This window comes from Haemorhous mexicanus, chromosome 30 (assembly GCF_027477595.1).
Source record: "Haemorhous mexicanus isolate bHaeMex1 chromosome 30, bHaeMex1.pri, whole genome shotgun sequence".
Classification (NCBI taxonomy): domain Eukaryota; kingdom Metazoa; phylum Chordata; class Aves; order Passeriformes; family Fringillidae; genus Haemorhous; species Haemorhous mexicanus.
The window spans coordinates 1897487-1919622 of NC_082370.1; the positions used below are offsets into that span (position 1 = coordinate 1897487).

Below are 22136 nucleotides of genomic sequence, written 5' to 3' on the forward strand. Positions count from 1 at the left end.
CGCATGCGCCGCGCCGGGACCCCGCCCCTCCCGCGCCTGCGCGCGCCGAAGGGACACGCCCCCTCCGCGCCCGCCCCGCCTATCCGGCGCCTGCGCGCGCCGAAGGGACACGCCCACCGCGGGGGAAACCGCGCCCACAACGCGGAAGCTGCCCCCCTCCTGCGCCTGCGCTGGGCTAGGCCACGCCCGTCCCGGTGAGACCACGCCCCCGTATTCGTGCAGGGCCTGCGCGCGGCGCCGGGACACGCCCACAGCGGCCTGGCCACGCCCCTCCCGTGCGCGAGCTGCACGATGCGTCTGACGTCACGGCGGCGGCGCGGGGCGGGGGGAGGAGGGAGGGGCGCGAGGCGGGTTTGTTGACACGGCCTTAAAGGGGCCGCGCATCCGGGGACAGAGGGGACAGCACGGGGACAGCGCGGGGACAGAGCCGGGAAAGCACGGGGACAGCGCGGGGACAGCACGGGAACAGCACGGGGATAGCTGGGACAGCGCGGGGACAGCGAGGGACAGAGCTGGCCAAGCACGAGGACAGAGCCGGGACAGAGCAGGGACAGAGCGGGGAGAGCGTGGGGACAGCACTGTGAGCCCTGGCTCTAGCACGCCCAGTGCCACCTGTGCCTCCAGTGTCACCAGTGTGACCTAACACCAGTATAACTACTGCCACCAGTGCTCCCAGTCCCCCCAGTGTCCCACTCAGTGTCCGGTGTCCTCCACTTGTGCCCAGTGTCCATCAACACCACAGGGTGGCACAGGGGAGGACCATACCCACAATGCCACACCCACCTGTCCCCAGTGCCACACCCACAGTGCCACACCCACCTGTCCCCAGTGCCACACTCACGTGTCCCCAATGCCACACCCACAGTACCGCACCCACTTATCCGCCAGCGCTACACGGACAGTGTCACTCCCACAGTGTCACACCCACCTGTCCGTCTGTGTCACACCCGCTTGTCCCCAGTGTCACACCCATGTGTGTGCTGTGCCACTCCCCCTTATCCCCAGTGTCACACCCGTGTGTGATCTGTGCCACTCCCCCGTGTCCCCAGCGCCACCCCCGTGTCCCCGTGGGGACCCACAGGAAGTCACCACGCGCAGGAAGTGGCAGAGCCCGGGCTGAGCGCGGCACGGGCGGAGCCCGCCCCGGTGACACCGCGAGGACACGGCCCCCGGGACCCCTGGGACCCCCGGGACACACCGGACACTCGGGGACACTCGGGATCCCTGGAACACTGCGGGCACTGCAGACACTCCGGACACATCAGACACTGAGGACACTCAGGAACCCCAGGACACTCTGGACACCCCAGACTCTTGGGACACGCTGGACACTTGGGGACACTGCGGACACTTGGGGACACTCCAGACACTGCTGACACTCCAAACACTGTGGACACTTGGAGACACTCTGGACACTCTGGACACTTGGGACACCTGGGAACACCCTGGACACTCCAGACACTCCAAACACTGTGGACACTGCTGACGCTCCGGACACTTGGGGACACTTGGGGGCACTTGGGGACACTCAGCACCCTCGGGACACTCCGGACTCTCAGGGACACTCGGCAGAGGCCAGACACACGGACACTGGCGATGGAGGAGGCGGTGGTGAAGCAGGGCTGGCTGTACCTGCAGCTGCAGCAAACCTTCGGCAAGGTCAGCGGGGCCGGGGGCCTGGAGGGGAGAATCCCACGGGAATGGGGTCAGTCCCACGGGAATGGGGTCAGTCCCAGGGGAATGGGGTCAGTCCCAGGGGAATGGGGTCAGTCCCAGGGGAATGGGGTGAATCCCACAGGAATTGGGTGAATCCTACAGGAATGGGGTGAATCCCACAGCAATGGGGTGATTCCCATGGGAATGGGGTCATCTCACCTGTTGATGCCCAGCTGTCCCTCAGCCACCATGGGGGGACAGGAGGTGCTGGGGACAGTTTGTACAGACCTCCAAAAGAAGATCTGCAGAGTTAGGGGGTGACTGATGTCACCTGGGCGGGATGGATGTGACCCCCAAAGCTACATTTGGGGACAGTTCCAGCTAGGGGACAGTGATGGCTGCAGGCCCCAAACCACACTGGGGACAGTGACGGCTGCAGGCCCCAGAGGCACATTTAGGGACAGTGACGGCTGCAGGCCCAAAGCCACATTTAGGGACAGTGATGGCTGCAGGCCCCAGAGCCTCACTGGGGACAGTGACGGCTGCAGGCCCCAAAGCCACATTTAGGGACAGTGACGGCTGCAGGCCCCAAAGCCACATTTAGGGACAGTGACGGCTGCAGGCCCCAAAGCCACATTGGGGGACAGTGACGGCTGCAAGCCCCAGAGCCTCACTGGGGACAGTGATGACTGCAGGCCCCAGAGCCTCATTGGGGACAGTGATGGCTGCAGGCCCCAGAGCCTCACTGGGGCCAGTGACGGCTGCAGGCCCCAAAGCCACATTTAGGGACAGTGACGGCTGCAGGCCCCAGAGCCACATTTAGGGACAGTGACGGCTGCAGGCCCCAAAGCCATATTGGGGGACAGTGACGGCTGCAGGCCCCAGAGCCTCATTGGGGACAGTGATGGCTGCAGGCCCCAAACCACACCGGGGACAGTGATGGCTGCAGGCCCCAGAGCCACATTTGGGGACAGTGATGGCTGCAGGCCCCAAAGCCACATTTGGGGACAGTGATGGCTGCAGGCCCCAGAGCCTCACTGGGGACAGTGATGGCTGCAGGCCCCAAAGCCACATTTAGGGACAGTGACGGCTGCAGGCCCCAAAGTCACATTTAGGGACAGTGACGGCTGCAGGCCCCAAAGCCACATTGGGGGACAGTGACGGCTGCAGGCCCCAAAGCCACATTGGGGGACAGTGACGGCTGCAGGGCCCAGAGCCTCACTGGGGACAGTGATGGCTGCAGGCCCCAAACCACACCGGGGACAGTGATGGCTGCAGGCCCCAGAGCCACATTTAGGGACAGTGATGGCTGCAGGTCCCAAAGCCACATTTGGGGACAGTGACGGCTGCAGGCCCCAAAGCCACATTTGGGGACAGTGACGGCTGCAGGCCCCAGAGCCACATTGGGGGACAGTGATGGCTGCAGGCCCCAGAGCCACATTTAGGGACAGTGACGGCTGCAGGCCCCAAACCACACTGGGGACAGTGACGGCTGCAGGCCCCAAACCACACCGGGGACAGTGACGGCTGCAGGCCCCAAACCACACCGGGGACAATGACGGCTGCAGGCCCCAGAGGCACATTTGGGGACAGTGACGGCTGCAGGCCCCAAAGCCACATTTGGGGACAGTGACGGCTGCAGGCCCCAAACCACACCGGGGACAGTGACGGCTGCAGGCCCCAAACCACACCGGGGACAATGACGGCTGCAGGCCCCAGAGCCACATTTGGGGACAGTGACGGCTGCAGGCCCCAAAGCCGCGTGGCTTCCGCTGCCGATAAAGGCCGGGGTTGGGCAATGGCTGTGAGGGGAAGGAGCTGATGGAAGGAACTGAGGGAAGGAGCTGAGGGGCCTCTCCTGCCCCTCTCCCTTCTCTCCCTCCCCCCAGAGCCCATCCAAAGGGGATCCACCCCCCGGGGAGGGTGGGGATCCCAAAACCCCATCCCACGTAAAAGGAGCCGTGGGACCCAGAGCTGGCGGGGAGGTTTTGGGGCCACTTCCCCTGCCCCCACTTCCCCTCTGCCCTGGGGCCTCCCGCACTCCCCGAGCCCGGAACTGCTGCTGCTTTTGGGGCAGAGCCTGAGAGATGTAAATTTGGGGTTTTTTAGGGAAAATGGGAGGAAAAAGGAGCTAGAAGTTGTTCACAGCTTGTGGGGTGAGGCTGGGGTGGGGGAAAGGCCTTGCTGAGTGTCAGGGGTGTTTATCCAGGGATTTAAATCCCAATTTATGTCACCCCCATCTTCAGCCAGACCCTGCAGGGTTTTGCACCCTTGTCCTGCCTTGGGTGATCCTAAGCATGATCCCAAGGAGATAAAAACTCCTGGGAAGGTAAAAACCTCTGGAAAAGTAAAACCCTTCTGGAAAGGTAAAAACCTCTGGAAAGATAAAAAGTCCCAGAAGGATAAAAACTCCTGGGAAGGTAAAATCACCTGGGAAAGTAAAACCCTGCAGGGAAGGTAAAAACCCCTGGAAATGTGAAAACCCCTGGAAAGGTGAAAACTCCTGGGAAGGTGAAAACCCCTGGGAAGGTGAAAACTCCTGGGAAGGTGAAAACCCCTGGGAAGGTGAAAACTCCTGGGAAGGTGAAAACTCCTGGGAAGGGTGGAAACTCCTGGGAAAGTAAAAGCCCCAGGGAAGGTAAAAATTCCTGTAGAGGTGAAAACTCCTGGAAAGGCAAAAGCTCCTGGAAAGGTAAAAACTCCTGGAGAGGCGAAAATGCTGGGAAAAGTAAAAACTCGTGGGAAGGTAGAACCCCTGGGAAGGTCAAACCCTTTTGGGAAGGTAAAAACCCCAGGGAAGGTTGAACCCTTTTGGGAAGGTTGAAACCCATGGAAGGTAGAACCCCATGGAAGGTCAAACCCCAGGGAAGGTGGAACCCCAGGGAAGGTTGAATCCTTTTGGGAAGGTAGGGTTCACCCATGGAAGGTCAAACCCCATGGAAGGTTGAACCCCATGGAAGGTAAAAACCCCTGGGAAGGTCGAACCCTTTTGGGAAGGTCGAACTCTTTTGGGAAGGTTGAAACCCATGGAAGGTCAAACCCCAGGGAAGGTGGAACCCCAGGGGAGGTTGAATCCTTTTGGGAAGGTAGGGTTCACCCATGGAAGGTCGAACCCCATGGAAGGTAGAACCCCATGGAAGGTAAAAACCCCTGGGAATGTCGAACCCTTTTGTGAAGCTCGAACCCCATGGAAGCTTGGACCCCATGGAAGCTCGAACCCCAGGGAAGGTTGAACCCCAGGGAAGGTTGAATCCTTTTGGGAAGGTAGGGTTCTCCCATGGAAGGTCGAACCCCATGGAAGGTTGAACCCCTGGGAAGGGCAAACCCCTGGGAAGGTCGAACCCCTTTGGGGAAGGCAGACGCCCCAGTTGTCCCCCCGGCAGAAGTGGAAGAAGTTCTGGGCCGTGCTGTACCGGGAGAGCTCCTGCTCCACGGCGCGCCTGGAGCTGCTGGAGGGCCCCGAGCGGCCGCGCAGGGCCGAGGGCGGCCGGCGCCTGGTCCGGCTCAGCGACTGCGTGCACGTGGCCGAGGCGGGCGGTGACACCTCCTGTCCCAAGGACACCGTCCCCTTCCTGCTGGAGACCACGGAGCGCCGCTTCCTGCTGGCCGCCGACGGCGCCGAGGTGGCCGAATGGATCCAGCGGCTGTGCGAGCTGGCGTTCCCGGTACGCGCCCCGATACCGGCTGGGGAATGGGGGATCCGCTGGGGTGGGATCTGCTGGGGTGGAAGGGATGCACCAGGATGGGTGGGATCCACTGGGGTGGATGGGATCCACGTGAGTGGGTGGGATCCACCAGGGGGAGTGGGATCTGCTGGCATGGAAGGGATCCACCAGGATGGAGGGGATCCACCAGGATGGGTGGGATCTGCCATCATGGATGGGATGCACAGGGATGGATGGGATCCACTGAGTTGGATGGGATTCACTGGGATGTGTGGGATCTGCCAGGATGGAGGAGATCCATTGGGGTGGATGGGATCTGATAGAATAGATGGGATGCACCAGGATGGATGGAATTCATTGGGATGGATGGGATCCACTGGGTTGGATGGGATCCACTGGGGTGGGTGGGGTCTGCTGGGATGGATGGGATGCACTGAGATGGATGGGATCTACCATCATGGATGGAATGCACAGGGTTGGATGGGATCCGCTGGGTTGGATGGGATCCTTCACCTGCTGCTCTTCCCCCTGGCAGAGGAGCCGGGAGGATCCAGGAGTGGCCAAGGAGGGCACGGAGGGCGAGTTCTCCATGGAGGAAAATTCCCTGTACAGCTCGGGGGGCAAAGGTGGGAGCGGGGCTGGGGCTGTGCAGGGTGGGGAAATCTGCCCCAAAAGCCTCTTCCTGTTTGTGGGGCCGGCTCGGCTGCGCTATCAGCGGTGGTCACCCTGCCCAGCCCTTATCAGCAGGACACTGCTGGCCTGGCCGGAGGGGTCATCCACAGCCCCTCTGTGGGGTGGGGCACATGTCCAGTGCTGTGTCCATCCCAGCTGGCTTGGGGCCATCTGTCCCAGCTTGGGGGTCACTCACAGCCCCTCTGAAGGGTGGGACACGTGTCCAGTGTCCACCCTGTCCATCCCCAGCTGGCCTGTACCCGTCTGTCCTGGCTTGGGGGTCACCCACAGCCCCTCTGTGGGGTGGGGCACATATCCAGTGCTGTGTCCATCCCAGCTGGCCTGGAGCCATCTGTCCTGGCTTGGGGGTCACTCACAGCCCCTCTGCAGGGTGGGACACGTGTCCTGTGTCCACCCTGTCCATCCCAGCTGGCCTGTACCCGTCTGTCCCGGTTTGGGGGTCACCCTGCGGGGTGGGACACGTGTCCAGCACCAGCTGTGTCCGGGGGTCCAGCCTGGGGGTCACTCACAGCCCCTCTGTGATGTGGGACCCGTGTCCAACGCCGTGTCCATCCCCAGCCGGCCTGGAGCAGGTGTTTGAGGTGACAGTGAGGGTGACGCCATCATCGCAGCGCTGCCGGCTCCGGGGCCGCTGCATCCTGCGGGCGGGCAAGGAGGCGCTGGAGCTGCGGCACCCGCAGAGCCAGGAGCTGCTGGCCAGCTGGCCCTACCGCTTCCTGCGCCGCTTTGGCCGCGACAAGGTCAGTGCGTGGCGCCGAGGCCGGGCCGGACGTGGCCGTGGCCTGGGCACCACGAGGACTGACCCCCACCCTCCACAGGTCACCTTCTCCTTCGAGGCCGGCCGGCGCTGCGCGTCCGGAGAGGGCAACTTCGAGTTCGACACCAGGCAGGGCAACGAGATCTTCCAGGCCATCGAGGCGGCCATCGAGGTCCAGCGGGGCCGGGGGGGCCCCACGGACGAAGCCCCGCGGCCGCTCGACCACGCCAGGACGCCCAGCTGGGCGCAGGGCCACGAGGAGCCCAAGTGTCCCTCTGGGGAGGCGAAGGCGCCCAAAGGGGAGGGGAAAGGGGTCAAGGGCAGGCCGGTGGTGCCCCCCGGGGCTGGGGAGGTCTCAGGGCCGTTCCAGCTGTCGCGGGGTGGGGACTGTCCCTACGCCGAGCCCCACGATTCGCTGCGCCGTGGGAACGCGGCCGCGCCGCCGGACAAGGGCCGGAGGCCGGACGGCGCCAGGGTGGAGTCCGAGTACGCCGTCCCCTTCGACACCATCGCCAAGGCCTTCCTGGCGCGCCAGTTCGGTGGCTTGGGCTGTCCCCAGGAGGGGCTGCCTGAGCCCCCAAGCGTCCCCAGGGATGCAGGGGGGGGTCAGCAGCCCCCCGGCCGCCCCACGGCCCCCAAACCCGAGCACATCTACGACGAGCCCGAGGGTCTCTCGGGCCTCTCGCTGTACGACGAGCCGGAGGAGGTGAAGGGGGAGGCCTGGAGGCTGCAGGCGGCCCCCGAGGAGCCCCCCGGGCTCGGGTGTCCCTACAACCCCCAGCGCGACGACTATGCCGTCCCCAAGAGGCCCTTCCTGCTGCAGGGCAAGGAGTGGCTCGGCGACTGCGACTATGACAACGTGGCCCTCAGGGTGGCCAAGAAGAGGAACCTGCAGTGAGCGGCAGCGGGGGAGAGGAGGAGGGGACGCCCCAAATCCCCCAGCCGGACTTTACCCCACCCCCGGCGGAGCTGAGACCCCCCCCCCAGCTCAGAGCGGCCGGGGCTGGGGAGGGGGCACGGGGACATCTGAGAGGTGGCAGGGGACAGCCGGGGGTGGCAGGGGACACCTGGGAGGTGGCAGGGGACAGCTGGAAGCGCTGGATGTGCCCACTGGAGGGCAGTGCGAGCCCACCGGAGCAGCGGTGCCCGGGCAGCCGGACCCCCGCGGCCGCAGCCCCGGGACCCCAAACCCGCTCGAGCAGCGGCTCTGCCCCCCTCATCCCCCCGGGATGCACTTCCAGGGGCGGCTGGAGCGGGAATGGCCTGGGGCGCTCAGCTGGGTGCACTTCCCCAAGGATGGACATCCCGAATCCCACAGGATGGACATCTCGAAGTCCCACAGGGATCGACATCCCAAATCCCCAAGGATGGACATCCCCCAGGGACACAGATCCCACCCCATGGGGTGTACAGTGCTCATTCCCAGGGATGCAGATCCCATCCCTGAGCCCTCCCGTGCCCCCATACAGATCCCAGTGCTCCCAGTATGTTCCAGTGCCGTGGCAGCGCCGGGTCCTTCCCTGCCCAGAGGTTCCTCCCCCCCTTGCTCAGCAAACCCACCAATTCCGTCTGTTTCAGCCTCACTTTTGTTTTTAATTCTCTTTATAAACGCCCTTTCCAGCCCCTCTGAATTCCAGATGGGAAACTGGGCTTTATTTTCATGGACATTTTCACGGCTGGCTCCAGTCCTCCCAGTACAAACCAGAACGCAGCCATGGGGTCATCCTTTTTCTTTTCCTTCCCTTCCCCTTTCCCTTCCCCTTTTCCCTTCCCCTTTCCCTTCCCCTTTCCCTCCTCATCTTCCCCCTCCTCCTCTTCCCTACCCCCAGCCCCTCAAGTAGACCCACCCCAATTCCCACGGGATTTCCCTGGATCCCTCGGTTCCCAGGACCCCCCTGGGATCCCCCAGCCCCATCCCCACCCCGGAGGGACCTCGGGATCCCGGTTCCTCAGGTTTTCCATGGAGAGCACGGCCATTCCATGAATTATTCATAACCTCTCCCAATCAGAGGCGAGGCTCAGGTGCTGCAGTTCATTTCCTGGATCCCCAGAATCCAACGGGAGGGTTTTAATGAGGCAAATTAAGTGGTTTTGATAAGAGGTGCTGATTAAAGCTCCGGATCCATCGCTGCATCCCAGCTGGGGGAATGGGATGCACAGGTGGGATCCTGCTCCAGGTGGGATCCTGCTCCAGGTGGGATCACACAGGGAAAAACACCTACAAGTGGTCCAAAATAAAGGGGAAAGTCTCCAGCAGGGTTTTCCACGTGGGATTAAGGAAAATCCTGGAGTGAGGCAGACCTGGAAGGGTTTGGGATGCACTGAGGGGTGGGAGATGCTTCCCATCCTTTCCCAGCCCCATTCCTATGGGAAAATGGGATCATTCCCATCCATGCCTGGGCTGGTTCCCATCTCCAGAGTCAGGGAGATCCAGGAGAATTCCCAAGCTGGAGAAATGGGGTGATCCCTGTCCATGCCTGGGCTGGTTCCCATCTCCAGAGCCATGGAGATCCAGAATTCCCAGGCTGGAAAAGTGGGATCATCCCTGTCCATGCCTGAGCTCCAGAGCCAGGGAAATCCAGAATTCCTGAGCTGGAAAAGTGGGATCATCCCTGTCCCTACCTGAGCTCCAGAGCCAGGGAAATCCAGAATTCTCAGGCTGGAAAAGTGGGATCATCCCTGTCCCTACCTGAGCTCCAGAGCCAGGGAAATCCAGAATTCCCAGGCTGGAAAAGTGGGATCATCCCTGTCCATGCCTGAGCTCCAGAGCCAGGGAAATCCAGAATTCCCAGGCTGGAAAAGTGGGATCATCCCTGTCCCTACCTGAGCTCCAGAGCCAGGGAAATCCAGAATTCCCAGGCTGGAAAAGTGGGATCATCCCTGTCCCTACCTGAGCTCCAGAGCCAGGGAAATCCAGAATTCCCAGGCTGGAAAAGTGGGATCGTCCCTGTCCGTGCCCAGCTGGTTCCCATCCCCAGAGCTGGGGAAGCCCAGGAGAATTCCCGAGCTGGAGCTGGGGACTCCTGGCAGCTCGGGGCCGTTCATCGGGAATCGATCGCTGGAGCACACGTTATTATTAATTAATTAACGCTCATTAGCGGGTCATTCATTATTAATCGGTGTTAACACAGCCCTCCCTCCTCCCGCTGCATCCCTGCTCCTTCCAAAGGAATGGAAACTCTGCCCAGACTTTGCTTCCCCCCAACCCTGGGGGAAGCCAGGGAAGGAGGGATCACTGGGAATGGAGCTGTAAAATGAGGGAACACTTCCCAAAATTCCCAGTCCTGTGGGAAGCCACTGAATGTGGGAATGGAGCTGTAAAAACACGGAAAGATATCCTGGAGTCAAATTCCCAGTCCTGTGGGAAGCCAGGGAATGCAGGAGAGTTGGGAATGGTGCTGTAAAAACAAGGAAACAATTCCCAAACTTCCCAACCCTGGGAATGAGGGATCTCTGGGAATGGGGCTGTAAAAATGGGGAAAAACTTCCCAAACTTCCCAACCCTGGGAATGAGGGATCTCTGGGAGTGGGGCTGTAAAAATGGGGAAAAACTTCCCAAACTTCCCAATCCTGGAGTTAATTTCCCAATCCTGTGGGAAGCCAGAGAATGCAGGATGGCTGGGAATGGAGCTGTAAAAACATGGAAACAATTCCCAAACTTCCCAACCCTGGGAATGAGGGATCTCTGGGAGTGGAGCTGTAAAAACAAGGAAACACTTCCCAAAATTCCCAATCCTATGGGAAGCCAGGGAATGAGGGATCTCTGGGAATGGAGCTGTAAAAATGGGGAAACAATTCCCAAAATTCCCAACCCTGGGAATGAGGGATCTCTGGGAATGGAGCTGTAAAAATGAGGGAACAATTCCCAAACTTCCCAATCCTGTGGGATTTGCAGCAGGCAGCCAGGGATTGTTTGGAAAGGCACCAATCAATTTTTAACAGGGATTGGGGGAAATTTTGGGAATTTTGGTGCTGGAATTGCATCCCCTGCCTGCCCCACCCCCCTGGGTGGGGTTTAGAGTGGAAAAGGGTGCCTGGCCTGAAGAATTCCAACTGGAAAAACCCTTGGAAAGGCTCAGCAGGGGCTGGGCTGGGGAAAAAATCAATGGAAAAGGGGGAGGGAAGAGCTTAAAGTCCCAAGCTCCAGACAAATGGAGAGATTTAATCTGATTTGGGAGTTATTGTCCTGATGGAATTATGCTGATTATGGATCATTTAGGAGCAGGGATAATCAAAACACGGATTTGTTCCGAGCTCTGAGGGGCTCCTGAGCCTCTTCCCGGGGGTGGGAGAGGCTGAGCTGCATCCCAAGGGAAAACTGGGGGGGCTTGGAGGGGCAGAGTGGGAAAAAAGGGGCCTGGGGATCTCTGGGATGGGAAAATTGGGGCAGAAAATGGGATGATCCCAAGGGAAATGGTGGGAGCAGAGCAAGGAGAGTGGGATAAGGGAATGTCTGGGATGGGGAATGGACCAGGAATGCAGCCCTGGGAAGGTGAAAACACCTGGGAAGGTGAAACCCTTCTGGAAAGCTAAAAATTCCTGGGGAGGTCAAAATTCCTGGAAAAATAAGAAAGTCCTGGGAAGGTAAAAACTCCTGGAAAGGTAAAAAGGCCTGGAAAGGGAAAACCCTTCTGGAAAAGTAAAAAGTCCTGGAAAGATAAAAACTCCTGAGAAGGTAAAAACTCTTAGGAAAGTAAAAACCCCTGGAAAAGTAAAAATTCCTGGGAAGGGTGAAAATTTCTGGAGAGGTGAAAACTCCTGGAGAGGTAAAAACCCCTGGGAAGGTGAAAACTCCTGGGAAGGTAAAAATTCTTGGGAAGGTAAAAATTCCTGGAGAGGTAAAAAACTCTTGGGAATGTAAAAACCCCTGGAAAAGTAAAAATTCCTGGCGAGAAAAGTGGGATGATCCCAAGGGAAAGCTGGGCTGGGAAGGCTGGGAGGGGCAGAGAGAGGAATGAGGAAGTGGGAATCTGCAGGATGGGGAGGAAAGGGAAAATAAGGATAGGGAACAGAGCAGGGATGCAGCCCTGTGGAAGAAACTGGGATAATCCCAAGGAAAAGATGGTCTGGAGGGGCAGAATGAGGAATGAGGGGTGTGGAGGAAACTGGGATGATCCCAAGGGAAACTGCTCTGGGAAAGGCTTGGATGGGAATGGAAAGAGGGAAGTGGGGATCTCCAGGATGGAGAGGATGGGAAATTTGAATTGGGAACAGGCCAGGAGTGGAGAAAAACAGGATGATCCCAAGGGAAAGTCCTCTGGGAAAGGCTTGGATGGGAATGGAAAGAGGGAAGTGGGGATCTCCAGAATGGAAAGGAAGGGAAATCTGGATTGGGAACAGACCAGGAGTGGACAAAACTGGGATGATCCCAAGGGAAAGCTGGGCTGGCAGGGCTTGGATGGTCAGGGCATGGAAAGAGAGAGAGGGGGATCTCCAGGATTGGAAATTTGGATTGGGAACAGACCAGGAGTGGAGAAAACTGGGATGATGCCAAAGGAAACTGCTCTAAAAAAGGCTCGGATGGTCAGGGTATGGAAAGAGAGAGAGGGGGATCTCCAGGATGGAGAAAATGGAAAATTTGGATTGGGAACAGACCAGGAGTAGAGAAAACTGGGATGATCCCAAGGGAAAGCTGAACTGGCAAGGTTTGGATGATCTGATCATGGAAAGAGGGAAGTGGGGAACTCCAGGATGGAGAGGAAGGGAAATCTGGTTTGGGAACAGACCAGGAGTGTAGAAAACTGGGATGATCCCGAGGGAAAGCTGGGCTGGCAGGGCTTGGATGGTCAGGGCATGGAAAGAGAGAGAGGGGGATCTCCAGGGTGGAGAAAATGGAAAATTTGGATTGGGAACAGACTGGAAGTGGAGAAAACTGGGATGATCCCAAGGGAAACTGCTCTGAAAAAGGCTTGGATGGTCAGGGCATGGAAAGAGGGGTGCAGGGATCTCCAGGATGGGGATATCAGGGAACAAACCCGCTGCAAAGCGGGATGGGGACGCTGCCCAGGGCCCGGAGATGCCGCTCCCGTTTTCCCTGCGGCTCCTCACAGCTCGTTTTCCCATTAGTGTCTCCTCGGATTAGGGATGCGCTCGCTCTCCCGCTCCGGCCGAATCCCAGGCGCCAGCAGGAGCTGGAAACTGCATTAGGGCCGTGCCAAGGAGCCCCTGATGCCATTAGGGGCGAGCATTAGAGGTGCTAAGTGACAAGGAGCTCATCAGGCCGGGATTGATGGAAACCCGCTCCCGGAGCCGGCAGGAGCAGGGCCCTTCATTCCGCAGAAATTGCTTAATTGGGAAGGTCTGGGTTGTCTCCTCCTGTCTCGTTCCTGGAGCTCTGGAGCTCCTCGGGATGTGGGAGTGAGGAGAAGGTGGAGGTGCCAGAGGGGAGGGCAAACTCCCCAATCCATCCATCCTGCTCGTCCTTGCCCTCTTGGCAGCTCGAGGATTCCCAGACTGGTCATTCCTGGGAATTCCAGCGTTCCAGACCTGGGAAAAACCGGGTGGATGGCTGCCCTGAGGGAGCTGGGCCCTTCCCTGCCCCGGGATCAATTGGCAATGGCGGGAGTGCACAAAGCCGGGCTTGGTTGGGAAGGAAGCCGGGCTTGGTTGGGAAGGAAGCCGTAAAGCCGCGTGTCCGCAGCCGTAATTCCTTCACCCCACATTGATCCCGTGGCCTCTGCTGCCCGCGGAGCGGCCGGGCACGGGCTGGGCATCGATCCCGGGCACCTCGGCCGGGCCGGGGCACCCCTGACCCCTGCCCGTGCTGGGAGGGAATTCCCGGGATCGTTCCAGCCTGGAGCGTCCTCAACCCCTGTTCCTTCCAGGAGGGAATTCCCAGGATCGTTCCTGCCTGGAGCGTCCTCAACCCCTGTTCCTTCCTGGAGGGAATTCCCAAGATCATTCCAGCCCGGAGCATCCTCAACCCCTGCTCCTTCTAGGAGTGAATTCTCAGGATCATTCCAGCCTGGAACATCCCTGATCCCTGTTCATTCTGGGAACAATTTCCAAATTAATCCCAGCCTGATTACAGCCTGATCTCTGACTGATCCCAACCTGGAGAATCCCTGATCCCTGCTCATTCTGGGACCAAATTCCCACATTAATCCCAGCCTGGAGAATCCCTGATCCCTGCTCATTCTGGGAGCAATTCCCACATTAATCCCAGCCTGGAGAATCCCTGATCCCTGTTCATTCTGGGAGCAATTCCCACATCAATCCCAGCCTGGAGAATCCCTGATCCCTGCTCATTCTGGGAGCAATTCCCACATTAATCCCAGCCTGGAGAATCCCTGATCCCTGTTCATTCTGGGACCAAATTCCCAGCTTGATCCCAGCCTAGAACATTTCTGATCCCTGCTTGTTCTGGGACCAAATTCCCAGCCTGATTCCATCCTGGAGAATCCCCAACCCCTGCTCATGCTGGGACCAAATTCCCAGGTTCATCCCAGCCTGGTCTTCCCTCTCCTTCCCGCCCATATAAATACCTGGGAATATTTATAATTATGGCTTTTTTGGGGGGATAAAAACCCTCCCCAGCTGCTGCTGCTGCAAGGGGCACATCCCAAACCCCACAGCACCAAACTCCCTGCTGAGGGATGCAGGGATGGAGGGGAAACTTGGGATCTGTGAGATTGAGGGGGTGCAGATGAAATCCCACTGTGAAATCCCATGGGATGGGAGAGGAGAAGGGAAAACCTGGATCAAAGGAGCAGCCAGATTTACTGCTGGGGACACAAAGAGCTCATTCCAAGGGTGTGGAAAAGCTCCTGGAAAGCCTTTCCAGCTGGTTCTGGTCCAGGGAATCGCTGGTTTTATGGGATTTTGCTGCCAGATCTGTGTTTTGTGCTGATTTCTGCAGCCTCGCTGGGCTGGGGGTTCATGGGAGCAGGGAGAGGGTCCCCACCCCACCCCACCCCCAAATCCCTTCGTGTCAGATTCCAGCAGGGAATATTTGATGGAAGCTACAGCTGTGTGAGGACAGCCCTGTCGGGAGCCTGGGAAAACACCAGAGCTCTTTGGATCCAACGCCCCATTAATTAATTAATTATGGGAAACCCATTAACAGGATCATCCAGACCCTAATGATGAGCAGAGGATGGATCCATATCCCGAATTCCCGGCCCTGCCTGCCCCTCCCTGCTCCCCCACCTCGGGGCAGGAGCTGTTTAAAAGCCTGGCTGGAATCCTGGGATTTTTCCAAGCCTTCCTCTCCCAGGTCTCCATGGAAGTGGATGTTTCATGTGTTCCTTTGCCTCAATCCGCCGTGTTTGGACCAAAATAATGCTCCATGTGCTTCCCAGAGCTGCTCTGCGGGCGGATTTTGTCAGGAAATAAAAATATCCCACCACCCACCTGGCCAGGCTGAGGCTGCAGAGACAGAATTCACAATTCCACCCTCGGCACCGCCGGGAATTCTGCAGCCCTGGATTCCCAGAGAAGTGTCCAAGGCCAGGCTGGAGCCCCTGGGACAGTGGAGGTGTCCCTGCCATGGCAGGGGTGGCACTGGATGGGATCTCAGCTCCTTCCATCTCAAACCATTCCAAGGTTTTGTTTTCCCATCCCTCTGTGGGAGCTGCAGGAGCAGCACTGGATGCCAAGAACCTGCTGGGCAGGAGATGGGATTTTGGGAAGGAATTCCTGGTTGGGAGGGTGGGGAGGGGCTGGGATGGAATTCCCAGAGGAGCTGTGGCTGCCCCTGGATCCCTGGAAGTGCCCAAGGCCAGGCTGGGATAATTTGGGATAGTGGGAAGTGTCAGGGTTGGATCTGGCTGATCCTCCCAGCCCAAACCATCCCAGGGTTTTGTTTTCCCATCCCTCTGTGGGAGCTGCAGGAACAGGATTTGCTGGACACAGGGAATGGCTTCCCACTGCCAGAGGGCTAGATGGGATTTTGGGAAGGAATTCCTGCCTGGGAGGATGCTCAGAGAATTCCCAGAGAATTCCCAGAGAAGCTGTGGCTGCTCCAAGGCCAGGTCAGGGTGATCTGGGACCACGGACTGGGATGAGATTTAACCTTTCCTCCCCCTCAGAGCATTCCAGGGCTGCTGCCCTTCCCACCCAGGTGTGCTCCGGGACGGATCCGCTCCCCCCGTGCCCCGAGGGCGTCCCTGCGTCCGGGTGTGCCCATCTCGGAGCCGCTTTTCCCGGGATCTCCTTCGAGCCGGGAAGCAGTGGAATTTCCAGCTCTCCTGGCGGAGGGGGAGCCAATTACCGGCAGCTGGTGAGAGCCGAAAATTATTATTAATTTCCAGGCGAGCATATGCTGCGTGTTAACAACGCCCGTGCCGTGGCAGAAGGGCCCAGCCCGGCCAGATGGCTCAGCCTGCCTTGGGAATGGCTCCTGCCATCCCACTGAATTCCCAGATTAATCCCAACCTGTCCCAGCCTGGTCCCAGCTCAGAGAATTCCTGATCCCTGCTCGTTCTGGGAGCAATTCCCAGATTAATCCCAGCCTGATCCCAGCATGGAGAATCGCTGAGTGCTGCTCATGCTGAGACCAAATTCCCAGCCCGATCCCAGCCTGGAGCATCCCTGATCCTGGCTCATGCTGGGACTGAATTCCCACTCTGATCCCAGTCTGATCCCAGTCTGATCCCAGCCCAGAGCATTCCTTATCCCTGCTCATTCTGGGACCAAATTCCCAGTCTGATCCCAGCCTGGAGCATCCCTGATCCCTGCTCATTCTGGGAGCAATTCCCACTCTGATCCCACTCTGATCCCAGCCTGATCCCAGCCCAGAACAGCCCTGATCCCTGCTCGTGCTGGGACCAAATTTCCAGTCTGATCCCAGCCTGGAGAATCCCTGATCCCTGCTCATTCTGGGAGGAATTCCCAGATTAATCCCAGTCTGACCCCAGCCCAGACCATCCCTGATCCCTGCTCGTTCTGGGACCAAATTCCCAGATTAATCCCAGCCTGATCCCAGCCTGACCCCAGCCCAGACCATCCCTGATCCCTACTTGTGCTGGGACCAAATTCCCGCTCTGATCCCAGCCTGGATTTTCCTTTGGTCCTCTCCATCCCCACCTTCCAGCAAGACCCTTTTCCTTGGGAATTCTGCCCAGATTTCCCTGCACCCCACTTTTCTCCACCTTTTAGTGACAGCAAGGGATGGAATGAATCCCTCTGGGGGGCTCCAGAGGTGAATCCACAGGATTAACCCGGGATGTCGGGATTAACAGCCCCGCATCCTCCCGCCACACCCGAACTCCCGAATTTCAGGGAATCGCGGAGCCTTTTCCTCCCCCGGGAACTCCGGGAAGGCGGCGGCGGCATCGTCACCGTCCCTTTAAATCCCAGGCTGGAATCGGGAGCGAAACCTCTCCAGGGAAGAGGGGTAAAAATAACTGCGCGTCCGCGGCCGCGGGAGCAGCCGGGCTCTGTCAAGGGCAGGGGCGAGCGCTCGTTAAAAATAGGAATAATTAATTATTCCAGCGGGGACAGCGCGCTTAATGAGGGCTCGGGCTGGAAGATTCCCAGCGTGGAGCATCCAGGGCCCTGGGAAGGTCCTGGGAAGATCCAGGGTGGGATGGGATGGGGCAGATCCACAGGGTGGGATGGGGCAGATCCACAGGCTGGATGGGGCAGATCCAGGGGTGGGAAGAGGCAGATCCAGGGTGGGATGGGGCAGATCCAGGGGTGGGATGAGGCAGATCCACACGTTGGGATGGGGCAGATCCACGATGGGGCAGATCCACAGGGTAGGATTGGGCAGATCCAGGGTGGGATGGAGCAGATCCACAGGGTGGATGGGGCAGATCCACAGGGTAGGATTGGGCAGATCCAGGGTGGGATGGGGCAGATCCAGGGTGGGATGGGGCAGATCCACAGGGTGGGATGGGGCAGCTCCAGGGGTGGGATGGGATGGGGCAGATCCAGGGTGGGATGGGGCAGATCCACAAGGTGGATGGGGCAGATCCACGATGGGGCAGATCCAGGGGTGGGATGGGGCAGATCCACAGGGTGGGAAGGGGCAGATCCACAGGGTGGATGGGGCAGATCCACGATGGGGCAGATCCAGGGGTGGGATGGGGCAGCTCCAGCTCCCTGCTGCCCCTCAGTCCGGATTCAGGCCGGGAAAACCTCGACCCTCTGAGGCTGTGGCCCCATGAAATAAATCCTGGAGGGATAAAGGGGAGAGGAGCAGCTGAGCACAACCCTGGAGAAATATTGGGGCACTGAAGGAGCAGAAGCTTCGAGATGGAGCCTTTCCCTTGGATCCCCTCAGCTCCCAACCCTTCCAGGGGGATCCCAGGAGGAGCCTGAAGGATCTGAGCAGGGGGGGAGCTCCTCGCACCAAATTCCCGAGGTGTGGGGCTCCAAAACCGCCGATCCCAGATTTCCTGAGCCCGGGGGAGAAAGGGAGAGGCCGATCCATGGAGCAGCTCCCGATCCTGCTGACCCAGCCGGGAGATGATTCACGGCCCCGGCGCTGCCGAGCGTTTATGCAGAAGGAAGCAATAATGGAGATGAAGCAAAGCCATCGTCTCCGCGGGATTTATGGAGTGCAGCCGCAGCTCCCGACCTTCCGGGCTCTCCCCCACATCCCGCAGGGCTCAGCTCCCGCCGCCCTCCAGCTCCAGGAAGGTGCAGCCCAGGGAAAATGGGAGCTGAGATCCTGAGTGTCCTTTGTTTGGGGATGGGGAGTGCCCGGGAGGGGAGCGGGGTGGGCAAATCAGGGAATGCTGATCCCGTTGGGAATGGGACCAGGATGGAGGAGCCTGGCAGGGAGAGAAGGGTCAGGGTGGAGAGTGGGGTCAGCAGCTCAGGGAATGCTGATCCTGTTGGAACTGGGATGGAGCAGGAAGGCCCAGGGAGAGGAACAGGGTGGGCAGCTCAGGGAATGCTGATCCCATTGGGAATGGGACCAGGATGGAGGAGCCTGGCAGGGAGAGAAGGCCCAGAGAGGGGAGCAGGGTGAGCAGCTCAGGGAATGCTGATCCCGTTGGGAATGGAGGAGCCTGGCAGGAAGGGAAGGGTCAGGGTGGAGAGTGGGGTGAGCAGCTCAGCTCAGGGAATGCTGATCCCATTGGAACGAGGATGGAGCAGGAAGGCCCAGGGAGAGGAGCAGGATGAGCAGCTCAGCTCATGGAATGCTGATCCCATTGGAACAAGGATGGAGCAGGAAGGCCCAGGGAGAGGAGCAGGATGAGCAGCTCAGCTCAGGGAATGCTGATCCTGTTGGAACCAGGACTGGGATGGAACAGCCTGGCAGGGCAGGAGGGGTCAGGGAGGGGAGCAGGGTGAGCAGCTCAGCTCAGGGAATGCTGATCCTGTTGGAACCAGGACTGGGATGGAACAGCCTGGCAGGGTGGGAAGGCCCAGGGAAGGAAACAGAGTGAGCAGCTCAGCTCACAGAATGCTGATCCCACAGGAGCCAGGGCCAGGGTCAGCCACTCATAGAATGCTGATCCCATTGGAACCAGGATGGAGCAGGAAGGCCCAGGGAAGGGAGCAGGGTGAGCAGCTCATGGAATGCTGATCCCATTGGAACCAGACCTGGGATGGAGCAGCCTGGCAGAGCAGGAGGGGTCAGGGAGGGGAGCAGGGTGAGTAGCTCAGCTCAGGGAATGCTGATTCCGTTGGAACCAGGACTAGGATGGAGGAACCTGGCAGGGAGGGAAGGGTCAGGGTGGAGAGTGGTGAGCAGCTCAGCTCAGGGAATGCTGATCCCACTGGAAGCAGAGGAGCCTGGCAGGGAGGGAGTGCCAGGGAGGGGAGCAGAGTGAGCAGCTCAGGGAATGCTGATCCCATTGGAACTGGGATGGAACAGGAAGGCCCAGGGAGGGGAGCAGATTGAACAGTTCATGGAATGCTGATCCCATTGGAACTGGGACCAGGATGGAGCAGCCTGGCAGGGCAGAAATGCCCAGGGAGGGGACTGGGGTGAGCAATGCAGGGAATGCTGATCCCACAGGAGCCAGGACTGGGATGGAGCAGCCTGGCAGGGCAGGAAGGGTGAGGGAGGAGAGCAGAGTGAGCAGCTCAGCTCAGGGAATGCTGATCCCATTGGACCTGGGATGGAACAGGAAGGCCCAGGGAAGGGAGCAGGGTGAGCAGCTCAGGGAATGCTGATCCTGTTGGAACCAGGACTGGGATGGAGCAACCTGGCAGGGAGGGAAGGGCAGCCCTGGGTTTATCCTGGCGGAGCTGCAGGGGAGTTGGGGATGAGCCTGTGCATCAGCACCCGCAGTAATCGAGTTACAAACTCCGTCAGTGACTCACAGCTCCACTTTTCCATCATCCCGGGCTCATGGACACCCCAGACTCCCGTCTGTTTCCAATTAGCCCGGCTCTCCTGGCCCCGTGCCGAGGTGATTTGTGTGCTCACCATCCTCACCCCGTGCGGCCCCAAGGGAAAACGGGGAAGAGAATCAAGGAATCTCAGCATGGACCTGAAATCCCAAGGGGAGGGACCCTCCCTTGGGTAGGGAACGCTCCCTTGGGCAGGGAACGCTCCCTTGGGTAGGGACCCTCCCTTGGGCAGGGACCCTTCCTTGAAAATGGACCCCTCCCTTGGGCAGGGACCCTTCCTTGGGCAAGGACCCCTTCCTTGGGCAGGGACCCTCCCTTGGGCAGGGACCCCTTCCTTGGGCAGGGACCCTCCCTTGGGCAGGGAACGCTCCCTTGGGTAGGGACCCTTCCTTGAAAATGGACCCCTTCCTTGGGCAGGGACCCTCCCTTGGTCAGGGACCCTCCCTTGGGCAGGGACCCTCCCTTGGGCAGGGACCCCTTCCTTGGGCAGGGACCCTCCCTTGGGCAGGGAACGCTCCCTTGGGTAGGGACCCTTCCTTGAAAATGGACCCCTTCCTTGGGCAGGGACCCCTTCCTTGGGCAGGGACCCTCCCTTGGGCAGGGACCCTCCCTTGGGCAGGGACCCTTCCTTGGGCAGGGACCCTTCCTTGGGCAGGGACCCTCCCTTGGGCAGGGACCCCTCCTTGTGTAGGGACCCCTCCCTTGGACAAGGACCCTCCCTTGGGCAGGGACCCCTCCCTTGGGCAGGGACCCTCCCTTGGGCACGGACCCCTCCCTTGGGCAGGGACCCTCCCTCCATCCCAGCCTGGCCTGGGACCAGCCGTGCCCAAGGTTTGGGTACCCCGTGGATGGAGCCCCTGGATCTCTGTGGGGATGAGGAGAGCCTGGAATGGGATCTGGAATGGGAACCCCCAGAGCTGCCCCTGCTGCCCCAACATTCCCATCCCCGCTGCTTTTCCCCTTCCAGGCCCATTCCCGAGGGGCTGATTCCCATTTTTCCTGGAGAGTGCAGTGCTCCCTCATTAACCTTTATCCCATTCTTGCAGCCTCAGCCCTTTCCTGTCCCCAAAGCCCCATCAGGGCCAGGCCCAGCCCCTCCTCCTGCCCGGGGGAAGAGCTCCCTGACCCCCCTCTCCAGGGCTCCTCGCTCTCTTCCTCCTGGATTTTGCATCCCAAATCCCCCTCCAGGGGTTCTGCTCTCTTATGGCTCCATTTTTCCCACTGCTGTCATCCCAACAATCCCACAGCATTCCCCCTCCCCCTGCATCCAACAGGAGCACCAAGGATTGGGAATTCCAGGATTCCATGAACAAAGATCAAAGGGCCAGGACTGGGAATTCCAGGATTTTGTGAGCAAAGATCAAAGGGCCAGGACTGGGAATTCCAGGATTTTGTGAGCAAAGATCAAAGGGCCAGGATTGGTAATTCCTGGATTTTGTGAGCAAAAATCAAAAGGTCAGGACTGGGAATTCCAGGATTTTGTGAGCAAAGATCAAAGGGTCAGGATTGGGAATTCCAGGATTTTGTGAGTACAGATAAAAGGGCCAAGATTGGGAATTCCAGGATTTTGTGAGCAAAGATCAAAGGGTCAGGATTGGGAATTCCAGGATTTTGTGAGCAAAGATCAAAGGGTCAGGATTGGGAATTCCAGGATTTTGTGAGCAAAGATCAAAGGGCCAGGACTGGGAATTCCAGGATTTTGTGAGCAAAGATCAAAGGGTCAGGATTGGGAATTCCAGGATTTTGTGAGCAAAGATCAAAGGGCCAGGACTGGGAATTCCAGGATTTTGTGAGCAAAGATCAAAGCAGGAGAGGAGATGGCTTCAAACCAACCCTCCCGGGCAGGTGACAAACAGCGCTTCACCCGTGCTGGGAGCTCTTTCCTTGGAAAAAAGGGAGGAAAATTGCCCAAACCCACCTTGCCACACCCCAGAAAAGTCCAAAATCAGCCTGAACGCCAACCCCCCACCAATGGGGCTTTTTTCCCCCCAAAAAAAGCTGGGATTTGGGAGGAAAAGCTGCTCCCAGCTGAGTGCCACCAGCAGGGATGGTAGGAATGAGCCCAGGTGTTCCCTCGGGGACAGGAGGATCTCTGAGACCCTAAAGGTGTC

General features: G+C 59.2%; 1 protein-coding gene across 1 annotated transcript; it reads left to right on the plus strand.

Moving 5' to 3' along the window:
* The first annotated feature begins 969 nt into the window (after positions 1 to 969).
* Positions 970 to 8402, plus strand: DOK2 (docking protein 2). Its single transcript, XM_059870610.1, has 5 exons — positions 970 to 1659; positions 5040 to 5321; positions 5857 to 5947; positions 6573 to 6754; positions 6833 to 8402. Exons 1-5 carry the CDS (start codon positions 1597 to 1599, stop codon positions 7667 to 7669), a joined length of 1455 nt encoding a protein of 484 aa, XP_059726593.1. The 5' UTR covers positions 970 to 1596; the 3' UTR covers positions 7670 to 8402.
* The last annotated feature ends 13734 nt before the right edge of the window (positions 8403 to 22136 follow it).

What these genes read in the sequence shown, in the direction of transcription:
- DOK2 (XM_059870610.1), top strand. Translation starts at nt 1,597, where the DNA reads ATGGAGGAGGCGGTGGTGAAGCAGGGCTGGCTGTACCTGCAGCTGCAG. An exon ending in GTACAGCTCGGGGGGCAAAG is followed by an intron (nt 5,948 to 6,572) that starts GTGGGAGCGGGG and finishes GTCCATCCCCAG; the next exon opens with CCGGCCTGGAGCAGGTGTTT. An exon ending in GCCGCTTTGGCCGCGACAAG is followed by an intron (nt 6,755 to 6,832) that starts GTCAGTGCGTGG and finishes CACCCTCCACAG; the next exon opens with GTCACCTTCTCCTTCGAGGC.